The sequence below is a fragment of the Arachis duranensis genome, chromosome 3 (assembly GCF_000817695.3).
Source record: "Arachis duranensis cultivar V14167 chromosome 3, aradu.V14167.gnm2.J7QH, whole genome shotgun sequence".
NCBI classification, from domain to species: domain Eukaryota; kingdom Viridiplantae; phylum Streptophyta; class Magnoliopsida; order Fabales; family Fabaceae; genus Arachis; species Arachis duranensis.
This window is the reverse complement of record NC_029774.3, coordinates 29,172,619-29,187,590: the sequence shown is the minus strand read 5'-3', so window position 1 is coordinate 29,187,590 and position 14,972 is coordinate 29,172,619. Positions and strand designations below refer to the sequence as shown.

General features: G+C 32.5%; 3 protein-coding genes and 1 long non-coding RNA gene across 4 annotated transcripts; 2 read left to right on the top strand and 2 right to left on the bottom strand.

Annotated features, from left to right (window-relative positions):
* Window positions 1-1,559: 1,559 nt before the first annotated feature.
* On the top strand, window positions 1,560-2,755 carry LOC107478467 (uncharacterized). The gene is made up of 2 exons (XM_052258226.1): window positions 1,560-1,767; window positions 2,247-2,755. Exons 1-2 carry the CDS (start codon window positions 1,560-1,562, stop codon window positions 2,753-2,755), a joined length of 717 nt encoding a protein of 238 aa, XP_052114186.1.
* A 33-nt stretch (window positions 2,756-2,788) lies between these two features.
* On the top strand, window positions 2,789-3,274 carry LOC127739714 (uncharacterized). The gene is made up of 2 exons (XM_052258225.1): window positions 2,789-2,953; window positions 3,026-3,274. Exons 1-2 carry the CDS (start codon window positions 2,789-2,791, stop codon window positions 3,272-3,274), a joined length of 414 nt encoding a protein of 137 aa, XP_052114185.1.
* A 3,601-nt stretch (window positions 3,275-6,875) lies between these two features.
* Window positions 6,876-9,618, bottom strand: LOC127745778 (uncharacterized). The gene is made up of 5 exons (XR_008007309.1): window positions 8,945-9,618; window positions 8,754-8,834; window positions 8,196-8,235; window positions 7,428-7,499; window positions 6,876-7,216 (listed from the first exon to the last, which is right to left on the bottom strand). It is a non-coding gene; the product is annotated as an uncharacterized LOC127745778 (long non-coding RNA).
* A 3-nt stretch (window positions 9,619-9,621) lies between these two features.
* On the bottom strand, window positions 9,622-10,621 carry LOC107478466 (flavin mononucleotide hydrolase 1, chloroplatic-like). The gene is made up of 4 exons (XM_021138056.2): window positions 10,584-10,621; window positions 10,221-10,446; window positions 10,075-10,145; window positions 9,622-9,991 (listed from the first exon to the last, which is right to left on the bottom strand). Exons 2-4 carry the CDS (start codon window positions 10,352-10,354, stop codon window positions 9,795-9,797), a joined length of 402 nt encoding a protein of 133 aa, XP_020993715.1. The 5' UTR covers window positions 10,355-10,446; window positions 10,584-10,621; the 3' UTR covers window positions 9,622-9,794.
* Between the last annotated feature and the right edge of the window lie 4,351 nt (window positions 10,622-14,972).

Below are 14,972 nucleotides of genomic sequence, written 5' to 3'. Positions count from 1 at the left end.
AATATAATTAAATTATATTAAATATTAAATCATATATAATTTATTAATAATTATAATAATTAATTAATTAAATGATTAAATTTTTATTTAATTAATAATTTATATTATTATATTAAATTAGCCGTTGCAAAATTAGCCGTTGTAAAATTAACTGTTGAAAACTAGTCATTACTATGTTACCGTTATTATTAATAAATTAATATTTTGTTATTCTATATATACCACTTAGATACACTTCTATTCTCACACTCTCTACTACTCTTCCTCATCTTCTTTCAAGTTTACGAAATCAAAGTTCTACTACTATTATTTTTTGTTCGAAAAAATGGATCCAAACCAACTCAACTCTTTTTTCAATTACTTACAAAACTTTTCTCAAATTTCAAATACCCAACAATCTCAAACCTCAAACTCTCAAGTTCCAAATCAAAACTTCACACTACCGAATACATTTCAAAATCTACATCCACAAAATCTTCCGAATACATTTCAAAATCTACATCCACAAAATCTTTCTAATTTCAATTTTCAAACTCCTTGTAATAATCAATTTCCTATATTCCAACCGCAAAATCAAAATTCACAAACACCCCATTTTCCATTTTCATCCATATTTAACCCCTCTATCGGAAATGTTACTCCAACTTCCTTGCCGTTTCCAACTCAATTCAGTGCATCAAGACATAACTCATCTGGTGTTGGTGGCTCTTCTAACCCATCCTCTCAGACTCCTATACAATCTAGTCTAAATTCGTAATATTCCGATTTTGCCAACCCTCGTGGATTAAATGCTATCGACCTCAATGATGATGATATCGAAGATCGGAGACAAGATAGTATTCAACACTGGCATTGGAAAAAGGATGAGATGTTGATCAGTGCGTGGTTAAATGTTTTAACTGACCCTGTAGTTGGTACCGATCAAAAGGGGAAAATATTTTGGAGTCGAATTCATAGCTACTGTGTAGAATTTTGTTCCGACATGACAAGGGAGGTAGTTGCATGTAAGAAACGATGGTATAAGATCAACAAGGCTGTTGCACAATTTTGCTGGTTGCTACGATCAAGCTAGTCAAAACATAAGGAGTGGTTCGAATGCTGATGACATAAAGGAGTTGGCTTATAAACTTTATTCCACAAATTATGGTAAAAAATTCACTTTTGAGAGGCATTGGAACATGCTTCGTTTGGAGCAAAAATGGAGAAGCCAACTACCTACACAGAGTGGAGGCTCAAAGAGAACCAAGGTTAGTGCAACTGGAGCATACTCATCCTCATCAAACCCAGAAACACCGTTGGCTGACGAACCCGGTGTGGACTCTCCCGTTCGCCCACAAGGATCAAAGAAGAGCAAGCGAAAAGGTAAGGGAAAAGCACAGATATCTGAAGATTTTAGCGAAAGAAAATCATCGGTTGTCAAAAAATTATCTCTCATGGAAGATATTAAGAATGTTAGATAAAAGGAACTAATGGATAGGGAAAAAGAAAGAGAAGAGAAGAAGGAACATAAAGCAAAGATTATGACAATCAAAGAGAAGGAGTTATAAATTCAAGCGGCAATGAAAGAACAAGAATTACAAGCTCAAGCAGCAATGAAAGAACAAGAATTACAAACTCAGAGGTATATTAAAGAAATGGAGATAAAAGCAAAAGAAAGGGAAATGGAAAGGATGGCCAAGGAAAGGGAAAGGGAGATGGATATGCAAATACTTAATGCTGACACGTCTACAATGAGTGAAAAACGACGAGCTCTTCATGAGATTGCATGTGAGAAAATAATCGCCAAGTGGTTTACTTAATGGTTCCTTGTATTCGTAGAGTTATGTAGTATGTTCTTATTTTTATTGCGTATTACTGGTTTATGATGTAGTTTGTTTTATTTATTTCTGATGTAAGTTTTTAAATTAGTCAATATTATTGTGCCCTTATTGTTCATGAAAATGACTGTTGCAAAACAAGCCGTTAACTAGCCGTTGCAAAACTAGCCGTTGCAAAACAAGCCATTGCAAAATTAGCCGTTGTAAAACTAGCCCTTATTATTGCAGACACACTTATAAATATCAACTATCAATGACTCTGTAACTCCACTTCAACTCTTGTTTCTCACCTCGAAAGAGAACTAAAAATTATATTTCTAAATATGGCTAGAAATTTTGATGATATGTTTAACGAAATTTTGTATGGAAAAAGAAGACAGCAAGATAACACAGTCATAGATAATTAGATCGATGAGTGTTTACTCCAAGATTCAGAAGAAGAAGATATCGATAGAAGCTCTATCCCAATTACTCGTAGATGGATCAATAGAGATCGAGAAGCAGGACATGATCACCTTTTTCAAGATTACTTTGTAGATGAACCGGTGTATAATGCTGACATTTTTCGATGGAGATTTCGAATGAGAAGACATGTGTTCCTTCGGATAGCAGACGCTCTCTCAAACGTCTATCCGTATTTCCAACAGAGGGTTGATGCAACTGGAAGAAGAGGCTTGTCGCCACTCCAGAAATGTACTGCTACGATACGGATGTTAGCATATGGCGTAGGAGCTGATGCTATTAATGATTATGTGCGCATAGGCGAGAGCACTACAATTGAATGCTTGGAAAAATTTGTTGAAGGTGTCATTTCGGTATTCGAGGATGAATACTTGCGAAAACCCAAACTAAATGACGTACAATACCTGCTACAAATGGCGGAGGGTTGTGGCTTTCCTGGCATGTTGGGTAGCATTGACTGCATGCATTGGCAATGAAAAAATTGTCTAAAGGCGTGGAAAGATATGTACATGAGTAGTTATCGTGGGGTTACAACCATAGTACTTGAGGTTGTAGCATCTTCAGACCTTTGGATATGGCATGCATTTTTTAGAATTTCTGGTTCAAATAACGATATCAACGTGTTAGATCGTTCTCTAGTGTTCGATGATATTCTAAACGATCGTGCTCCGAAGGTAAATTATACTATTAATGGTAATAATTATACTATGGGATACTATTTAGCATATGGTATTTATCCTGAATAGGCCACATTTGTCAAATCAATCTCAAAGCCACAAGGGGAGAAACGCAAGTTATTTGCACAATACCAAAAAGGGCAAAGAAAAGATGTGGAGCGAGCATTCGGAGTGTTGCAAGCACGCGTTGCAATTATACGTGGTCCAGCTCGTTTTTGGGAAAAGAAGAAGCTTGCCAACATAATGAGAGCTTGTATTATATTGCATAATATGATTGTTGAGGATGAAAGAGACACTTATGCAGGAAATTTTGCTTAAAACTTAGAGTATGATGATATCGAAAATGGCTTATCACAACCTCAGCTGGGAGAAGAAGATTTCGCACCATACCATCAATTTCTCCAAAGAAATGCCCAACTTTGAAATAGGCAGCAGCATAGACAATTGAAAGAGGACTTGATTGAACACATATGACAATTTCACAATGCTTGTCGTCAACTATAAAACTTAATTATGTTTTTCTTTGTATTAAGTAATTTTACAAATTAGTGTAACTCCGAATTATATATTGTGTATTATTATTATATATGAATTTATTTAATATTAATATCTTTTAATAGTGAATTATTTTTAAATTTATAAATTTAAATTACATTATTGAAAAAAATTAATTACATTAATTTTAAGTATTTTAATTAATTAATTAAGTGGGACCACAACAAGGACTAAAGTTAGTTCCTCCTAATGGAGAAGAGAAAGATGTTTTGAGTTCCTATTTACTATTTATGACGCAAAAGCTGATGTGAAGTTACTTTTTATGACAGGTGGACTATAAACAGAAACTGAAATGAATTCCCTAGTGGAGATGGTCTTATGTTTTGAACGGTTTCCTATACAATGGCCGGTTTGCTTCTCATTCATCCTTGTTGGTGGTTGAAAAATATTAGATTTGATTTTCTTTTTGATTTTGTGAATATTAATTTCGAGTGATTTGAAAAAAATTTTACGCATGAATAAAAGAAAAATTGCAATTGGGACTTTGGTGTATGGTTTCCGAAAAATATTTGAATTCATACAGGAAAAAATGTGTCGAAACTTTTGGCGCACAATGACGGGAGTTGCATAGCCCTGTTCGGTGGTTGAGGGTTTTGATCCATCATTTCAAGTGACATGAAGCTGAACCCTACGTACGTTATCTATTGTAACATTTTTATTAAATGTTATTAAATTTTTAGAAAAATATTAGTAAAATTTTTTAGTAATATAGAGTATATTTAATATTTGTTAAAATATTACTAATATACATAGCTAACATTTTAATATGATTTGGTAATATTTTTTAAATGCTAGTAAAAATTAATTATGTAGTAGTACGTTTTCTATCCTATGAACGTCATTTCAAGAGTGTGTATGCATCTCAGTGGTTGAGGTGCATAAAATGTATTCAAAGACTTGGGATCAATTTGTAGAAAAATATTTAAGAGTGTCATTCACTTTATTAACATCATTAATAAAAATTAAAAATAATAATGAATCCACCATAGTAATACGAAAGATAATTAATAAAAGGCCAATGCTAGGTTAAAAAAGTGATTTTTTTTATCTATTGAAATGTGTTAGAAGAAGAAAAAGAGAACACGTGAAATGTTGGTCTCTTATTATCCGATAAGTACTGTGACATTTGTAGAGTGATATAAAATGTGGGCTAGATTTAAGTTATAGAAGCTCATTTTTTCTTTCTTTCTTTGTGAATGTGTGGGGCTAACAAAAATATTTAATAAGAAGAATTATTACAAACATTCGTTAATAATAATAATTTGTTTTAATAATAATAATAATAATAATAATAATAATAATAATAATAATAATAATATATTTAATCTTTAAAAGATTAAGGTCATGTTTAATGCAAAGCAAAAGAGATGCAGAAAATAGAAATGAAATATCAAAGGAAAATACATAGGTCCGATTCTCTTTTGTAATGTATCCGAGATTTTTTTGACTATTTTCACCTTTGAACTTTCCAAGACGAGACTTTTTGATCTTTCAACCATTTAATGTAACCATTCGAATATTATTGAACTATTAATATTCTTTTGGGAGCCCCCCGTAAAAAAAGAAAGGTTCACTTTTTTACATATTCTATTTAATTTAATGTTATAGACATAAACATATACCGGGAACATACACCTATTCTATAACATTCGTTAATAATAATAATTTGTTTTAATATTATGATGTTTTAATATTATAATTTTTGTTTTAATAATAATAAACAAGTAAGAATGTTCCCAGTTTTAATAAAATTAAATATAATATAGTCATTCTTAAGCTAACTTTTTGTTGAATAAAAAATTCTCATATTTTTTATCTATTATTTTTATTGTTCTATTTATTATCATAATAACTCTTATTTTGAAGTCAATACCATTTTTTATTTAAAAAATGAGTTTAAGAATTATTATTATATACAAAACTAATTTCAATTAATAAACTACAGTCTTATCTACATTTTATATCACTCTGCAAATATCACAGCACCTGCCAGGTAAAAAAGAACCAACATTCTACGTGTTTTTTTTTCTCCAACACATTTCAGCAGGTGAGAAAAAAATCACTTTACTCACCGTAACATTATCCTTAATAAAATAAAAAAGTATTAAACTACATTGTAATGAGAACACCTAAAAAAATTAAGAGTTTTAATTTATTTTTTAATTATCTTCTTAATATTTAATAAGTTGAAATATAAATATATATTTTTAGAAAAAATCCAAATGATAAGAAATTTAAAGTTTTTTGTTTAAAAGTTAAAACAATAATTAAAATAAGTTAGAATTTTTAATTATGAATCCAGGTTATAAAAGTAGCTCAATTATTATTGCGGATAAAAGGTATTATTTGTTGTGAAATTAATTTTAAAAAAATAGAAATAGATGCCGAAAATTATATTTAGGTGAGAGTAAAAGAATTTTGTTATTAATTCTTAATGTGTTACTCAATATAACACAACGCATTTACACCAATATTACGTACACAACATTATTCTCAAAAGACAATTTGAGAAAGATAGCTATGTATATTATCTTCTATGTGTTATTCTTGATGTGTTGGAACCTTTTCTTTAAGATGAATTTATAGTCGATTTATTTTTGAATTAAAAATAGTAGAGTATTATTTATCTAATCCACTTGCTAATTAATAAAAACACATTATGAAAACTCATGCTCTACTAATACATAATGTTTCATATCACATTATAAAAGTCTATATCTCATTATTTAATAATTTTTTAAATTCGCTTATGTACGATAATGCTCCATTAAATAATTAGACATTTATAACTCACGTTTCATTTTTTTTAATTTATTCTTTTTTTTGTCAATCTCACGACTAGAAAATAGATAAATACAGACAAATTTACAGACAGATTTAATCTTTATTACAGACGGATTTTTGGTTATCGACAAAATTACCGACGGATTTTGTCCCTCTGTAAAAGTCCCGTCGGAAATTACTTACCGACGGATTTTTTTCGTCGGAAAATTACTGACGGATTTTTACTATTTACCGACGGATTTTTCCTCTGTAAATTCTCCCTACATTTCCTGAAGGCGACAAACTTACAGACGGATTTTCCGTCTGTAATTACAGACGGATTTTTCAACAGATTTTCCGTCTGTAATTTAAACTTTGGAAAATCATGATTACAGACAGAAAATCCGTCTGTAAATCCGTCCGTAAGGTAAAATAGAATTTTTTTTACTTTTTCTAATTACAAAATAAACTTGTTTTCATACAAAATAAATATATACAAATTTTTATCTAATTTATATTCAAATATTTATAATATTTAAAAAAATAAACAAATTTATCATATTATCAAACTAAAAGAAAGGTACTATAGTTAATATAATTCAAAGCATAAAGAAAATGTATTGATACATCAACTATAATCCTCAATATATTTTTCAACCATACTAAAACTATAAACCATACTAAAAGCTGTGTTATTCTCCATATTAAAACAGAAATTGGAAAATGCCAAAAATCTCTATATCAGTTTAGACCTCAGTTACAACAATCTCTCAGGTGAAATCTCATCTTCTCTTGGGAATCTATTGAAATTAGAAGCACTTGATCTTTCCCACAATCAACTCACTGGAGAAGTCCCTCCACAAGTTCGTGACATGAGCAGCTTGGGAGTGCTTTAATATTTAACTGTGTTAATTATGGCAAAAAGCAACACATATCTGCAAGCTGTCAAGAAATTAATCCAAATGAAATAGCAACAAGAAAGCCAAGCATGGACAAGAATGGTTAGATAATTGCAAGTAATTAACCTCCAATTCTTAAAATCTCCTATATAGTTAAGTTTTAAATGACAGGATTGAACTTCATATATGTAATTGAAAATGTGATCACAGTAGTTTAAAGCAATGCAAGACAACAATACAAGAAAAAACAATACCTGAATACTCTGAGTTGTGATGTTCTGATGGATCAGGAAGAATTATGAAAGTGATAGGTGGTGGTTATTGTGCTGATCAATTATGAAAGTTGGTATTATACTATTATCACTACATGAAACATCATTAAAATCGACGGCCAAATCGACGGCTTAGTAATTTTGACTAATTTTCAACTATATAAAGAAGATGGAGTATTATTTTATTAAAAACAACTTAATATCAATTTTAGGGATAATATCATCAACGAAAGAAGATGGAGTATTATTGTTTTTAACACACATATAGATCAATTTTATAAAAACTCGTCAATGGAACGCCAGCTAGAAAACACTATAACCAACATGGAACAATATCGGGTAAATTAGGATTATATAGTAGTGCTTCCATTAGCATTAAACGTTGGACTTTTAGATTAGTGTGATTATTATTTCAAGTCTTAGTTGTTGAACTTTTATTAAGGATAATAAATGTGCAGAGCATACTTGTTCACTTTATCTTTCAAAATGTCCAAACCATGGCCTGGTTCTTTCAAAATGCTAAGCTAAACATGCTTTAAGTAGTACAATACAATCTTGAGCAATACTTTTTAGATATCATAAGGGAAGAATGAAAGGGGGAAAATCCATTGCCATATTTCAATCACGAATGAAGAGAAAAAGGTGTGGCATTTAATGAACCAAATATATTTAATGAAACAAAAAAAGAGTATCAGCCAAAATTCTGCACAAATATATTTAATGGACCAAATAATTTACAGAAAAATGTACCCCAAATTCGTGCAGTCCTGTCCTCTGAACCAGTTATGATCTAAACATTGGTATTAAAAAAAAGGAGTTAGAACACTCAAGAGTACATACAGTGGGGTGACAATTCTGAATAAATGGCAGCAGCAGGGATGTTTAGCAATCAGATTTTAAAATACTAGCCCATATATTCCCTAATGTCTCAAGACTAAAAGTGCATGCACTCAATCCTAAAAGCTCCAAAAGTCCATAGCTCATTCAATTTTTGTTCAATAAACAATAGAATGATAAGACAATAACCAAATTATTAGACTCCATGTTATCGATCCGCTCTATATTTTAGACTACTAGTAATATCACTAGGAGCACTCCTTTTCCTCTTACATCCACTGTTTAGATCTTTAATTGCCTGCAAAAAGGTGTGTAGCACTTTATATTCCATAAATATGGCCACAAAAAATTAGGGCATAAACACCAAGTTATTTTTTTCTTTTTCGATAAAGAAATATTATTACAGCAAAATAGATAAAATGATCACCAACTGGTGAAACTAACAGAAGTCATAGGGTTAAGACTCAAGACCTGATTGGATGAATTGCGAGCAACTATGCAGTGCAAGTAGTCCAAGTGCCCCTTAAATACCATTTTTACTTTACCAGTTTCCTACAGTATTAAGACTTGTTAGTCAAGGAGAACAACAGATACAACAAATAAATCAATTTATACCAAGAAACCTCCTAAACAAATTATATTCACCCCCCATAAATACATACCACATCCCAACAATATGCACAAGAATCACCAGAAGCAGAGAAAACAAATCCCCCCTGTAATTGAACAAGGAAGCATGAACACACTCGATCAATGAAACAAACTGTTATGAAAAATGATATTCTTTAAACTAAAAGAGAAAAAGAAAAGGAAATATAAAAACCTGAGAATTAATAGAAATAGCATTATTCTCAGGGATAGCTGAAAGTGCACCCCAAGGACCTCTGAAAGACAACAATAATGGTGTGATGTTAATAAGGGACCGGGACTCCAGGAGGAAGGGGAGTAACTGATTGGAAGCAGATCCAACTAACAAGGAGTATGCATTTTGTAAAAGTTAAAGCTCACTTGTGTTGAGGATTTGCCAGGTACGGAGGTGGTAGAGTTATTCAAAGAGGAAGGGCTACTGCCCACTCCTCTGCCCTGGTTGTCATATAATGCTATTTTTTTGAAATTTATTCTTATGTAAAAGAATTTTAAAATTTTGCTACATTTTTTCCCCAACAGAAAAACTTCATTTTGAGAATGAAACAAGAGCAATGCAAGGAAAAAACCTATTAACAGCAAAAGAAGAACATCGCAACTACAAAGCACCGGAAAGATCACTTCTTGCTTGGAGCAAAAAATCCACTCAGCTCCTATGGCCAAGGTATCATAACCTACCTAAAATGTAAAGAAATAAATAAACCAACCAAAAATAACAAAATTAAACCCCACTTCTATAATAGATGTGTGTGTGGAGGTACAATAGATTTTTAAGTTTCATAATATAATTTCATAAAAGATATTCTCAATTCTCAATAAAAATAACTCATTTTCCCTTGATACATTCCTCAATACAGAGGTAAATAGTCATTCATACACACGAAAAGGATGAGAACTAAAGAAAGTTAAATACTGATTCTCATATAGATGGCAATAACCGAATAGTGTACAGTATATAAAGAGAAAGAGAAGAAACCTGTCATCTACAAATATACAATTTGCTGGATTAACTTTAAGATGTTCCAAAGCTTCCATAAAGAACTCAGTATCAGGCTTCCTCTTTCCTGAAACACATTATAAAATCAAAACAAGTTGTGAATTTATGCTTCATCCCATATTAATCAAATCAAAACAAGTTGTGCTATACCATATGTACACGAACAAAATGTCCAAGATAAATATTTTGATAGTTCTAACTTGTCTTCAATCAATTGGTACCTACAATACAAGACATTCTGAAGAAGACTGTGGGGAGCCAAAAAACCAAAATCATAATAAGAACAACTGTCTTACCATATGGGGTAGTTTGTAAAAGCATGCATCTCATAGTTGTTTTGTTTTAAGGAAAGAAGCAAATGTTCAATTCCTTCAATGTATGAATATCCACTTGTCATGCAAGTTTTAAGGCCTGTGATGGAAACACACATGAAACTAAAATATCGACAATCTGGAATTGATCTGAAATGACTTTATCTGGAAGAACTGTAGCCAATCTGGAATTGATTTGAAATGACTTGATCTATGAACAAAATTATCGACATCAGCATTTTGCGGTTCTTAAAAGTCAGATTTTCAATGTATTATATTAAACTAAAATAGTATCATGTAATGACTAATACTAAGATATCAGCTCTAGCAACAAAATGTTAGACCAACCTTCTAAATCAACATCCCTTCCGTCCTTAAAAACTTTTAAATTATGACCTCCCCATAGTATAACTACAAACAGAATGATTCTTTTTATCTCACGGTGAGCAAAAGAATGCTTTAGTTACAATGACTATTACCACTAAGTTTGGGCCTCCATAGGCTACTTCCTGGTGTGAAAATATTTAACTTTTGATTCTCTACTTGACTGATATGTCCAACGTTTTTTAGGTGCAAAGGTTTTCCTCCTCCTTGTTGCTATATCTGTAGCCACTCACATTTGGAGACCCTAAGATTCTGCATCTGTGTTTAACTTGAATTTCAAAGATACCATTCAAATCGAAATTTTGGAACTAGCAACCCGTCAAGCACTGGTTGTACCCGACCCAATGCTTCTGAACTGAAAGACAATATGTAGTCAACTTTGATGTTAGTAGTGACAAAGGGTGCTGTATTGGCATGTGACAATAATAATATAAAAATTATTTTTCATCTCTCCTATTTTTATATTGACAATTTATTTTAGGGCTTTTATGGTGTCTATTGTAACACCCTACCACACAGAGATGTATGCTTAAGTTCGTAAAACATCGGTAGTGAGACATTATGACCTCTAAAAGTAAAATATATGTATTGATATAGTTACTGGAATTTGTAACTAGGAGTTTTTGAAAAAAAAAACAAGCAAAAGAAAAACGCATCACACTTGAAAACGTAAACCGGTAAACAGATAAGGATAAGACATGAAATATATAAAGGATTGAGTACTAAAATAACAGAATATCAAGCTCTAGACTCGATCTGCAAAGTCAAGGCCGGCCAGAAATAGCTACATACATATATACATACCCAAAGTCTCCTAAAATACACAAAATAACCCTGATTTCTCCACAAAAGCCTCTAAGAGGATCAGAGTTAGAATATATACATATACGGGAAATCATCTAAATATATGTACATAACAAAATATCAGAAACCAGTATCCCAACTTCGCTTGTGGAAAAAATCAAGACGCCTAACGAGATGCCTCTCGACCTGCATTTGAAAACAACAACATTTATATGGAATGAGAACCGGGGGTTTAATGGTGCCAACATACATAATATATATGGTCCCAAAAAATCCAAAGACGATCCTAGAATGCCGACACTCAGATTTAAAAACTTAGAGAAATAATTTAAAACCATAAGCAAGGTAAGTTATCTAAGGCACTTAGGTTCTAACTCAAGTCTAACTTAATCCCTCAATTATCACTTTCCTCCAATCCTCTAAAATTCTGATGGAACTATCTTCGTCTCTCCTCTGCCAGACAAGGGATGTCTCAGTTGTACAGACAAACAATACAAGAAGAGAAAACACAAATAGAATACAGTTATAACAGGTAGAACATATAACAAGTAGATATAATAATTCAAATAGGCAATTCCAAATAATACAAACTCAAACAAAATAGAAAAATGCATATGATCTGTGCCTACCTTATGGCCGATGAGTCTTATCTGTCGGTTATAAAGCCAAACCCGACATGTCCGATAGCTAACTCAGGACAGAAATCCACAACACGGAATATGTATTACTTGTCTACCCATGTCGGTGTTTCACCCAACCTGGAGTAGGCATTACTCATCCACTCAGGCAGGTGCCTCAACCATGACCCGGATAGGGATTATTCATTTATCCCCAGGCCAAGACTCGGATTGAAATTACTCTGAATACTGGCAATATATACCCTACCTGCGCGGGTATCCAACCTGGACTAACCCGTTCGGGTAGGATTGTCTACCCGACCCACTGTGGGTAGGGTAAGGTATGGTGCGAGTTTTCCTGCGGGTAAGGCAAGGTACGGGTTTAGGGTATACCCTACCTTAAGGGTGTTCAAAACCGAACTGAACCAACCTAAACCGACTAATCGAACAAAAAAAACTGAATAAACCAAAAACCGAAAAATACAAATTTTGCTATTTTTATTGCGGTTCGATTCTATTTTCGATTCTGACCATGAAAATTCCAACCGACCAAGTCGTGACCTAAAGTCACATAAACCCCCTCCCCCATCCCCAATTTTGAAACCTAGCTTCTCTCGCTCTCTTCTCTCAGTCTCGCCCTCGCAGAGTCGCAATCCTATCTGCCACCAGCATCGAAGCCTTCTTCCCAGTTCCCAGCGAGCACCGACCCAACTGGCAGCAGCGTTCTTCCCAGCAGCGCCCAGCGTCGCCAGCAAGCACCGACCCAAGAATGTTCTTCCCAGCCGCGCTGAGCCACCGACCCCAGTTCTCTTCGAGCCTCCATCGTCTTCTGTAATGGAGGCTAAGCCTTATGTTTGTTTTTTTGTTCTGATTCTATTTTTATTTTTAAATTCTGGTTTAGTCTTCTTATTGATTCTAATTTATAATTAATACTTGGTTGAATTGTTCTTGATTCTATGGTTGAGTTGTTGATTCTGATTTTGTTTTTTAATTCTAAACTTTCTGTTCTGTTTTGATTTAGGGGTTTAGGGTTAATTTTGATTCATGATTTTCAATTCTATTTGTATATTTTGGTTCACAGGTTTAGGGTTGTTGGTTCTGATTTTTTGGTTGAGGGTTGTTAGATTTTTATTTTCTGTTCTGATTTTATTTCTTTGAAGTAAGGTAATTTTCAAGATACACCCAGCCACCCACAGCATCGGTTCTCTATTCTGATTTTTGCTTCTGATATTTTAATTATTTGTTATTGTGTTTTTGCTTTTGATTGTTGTTCATTTGTTATTGTGTCTTTGCTTTTGATTTTTTAATTATTTGTTGTTGATTTACTAAAATTACTTCTGATTGTTGTTCATTGTTTATTGTTCAATGTATTGTTTACGACATAGCCTGAATAGTTGTTTTTTTTAGCTCCCACGGATGGAATGGATGTTAGCAAGTAAGGTTGTATTTACTGATCATGATATCTAGAAAGCTGTTTTCGGTTTGAAGACCATATATTTAGAACTCTCCATGGATGAATCATAGGCCACAGTATGAAAATCAATTATTTCCAATGGCCTTTTTCATCCTTCCTTCTAGTCTATTCTTGAGTATACTAGGTGTTTTGTTTTGTTTGCATGCTTTAAAACTCTATGAGCTAGTGACCCTTTTCCTCTATTGATTTTAGGACTTTAAAACATGAAATCAAACATGTTATTACACATTTTTTAATATCTCATTCTGATGATAGAGTCACGAATTGTTTTTACGTAAATAAAAAAAGAAAGACTTCTCGCTTTCAGATTTTCTCCGAATTATATAGTTTTGGAGTTCAAAACAAATTTAAGCATATGACTATAAAATAATATCGCATGTTTTTTTTGAATTGATTGAAAAAACGGAACAAACTGAACCAAACTAAACCGATTATAATTGGTTTGGTTTGGTTCGGATGGTCTCGGTAAAAAATATTGAACCTGAACCGAACCACAGTTTAATTAAACAATTGGATTGGATGACTTTTCTCCAAAAATCCGAACCAAACCGCACTGTGAACACCCCTACCCTACAGTACCCTACCGTACCCTACCCTACTCTACCTACACCCCTAATATATAATATATATAAAAAAGTTATGTATGTAGTGAAGAAAGTGAGTGTTGAACCCACAATCTTCCTTTTATAAAAACTTGAATAACTATTAAGCTAGATTATAATCATATTATTTGTAATTTTATGTTGGATTTTTTTAAGATTTTATTATTTTTAATTTTAATTTGAACGTAGTTTTTTATTTTCTATTTTATTAATATGTATTAAATTTGGAATCGTTGACTTTTATATTTGGTTGAAATTTTTTTATTTTTCTGCGGCTCGTGCAGGATAGGGTTTAGAACTTTAGGGTGCGGGTAGGGTTCGGGTTGAGAGATTCTCAACTCGCGGGTAGGGTAGGGTAGAATTTTAAAAAAGTTTTCAACCCGCGGGTAGGGTTAGGGTAGCGTCCAAACCCTACCCTACCCTACCTATTGCCAGCCCTAATATTTACCCGTCTTCCCTCAAAATTGCATCATACATAGGAATTACTCATCTATTCTCAAAATTATATCTCGGATAAGGATTACTCATCTATCTCTAAAGCCATTACTCAATATCTCTCATCTTCATAACCAATATTCTAATCTTTCTTGTTTTATTTCTCATCAACATAATCAACGCCTCAATCCTTCAGTTATCGCTTCATTGACTTAACAACTCAACCATTCTCTTCTTAATCTCTTCTCAACTTTCAATTTAACTTCTTCAACACGCCCACCCTTTTTCTAAAGCTTGAAGACTCATTAACGGATTTTAAACAGGGCTTAAAAAGGTTTGGAAAGATAGAGAATTGATTTAACACTCAAAAAATCTCATTTTTGGCTAAAACAGGGGGCTCGCATATGCGAGACTATGTCCA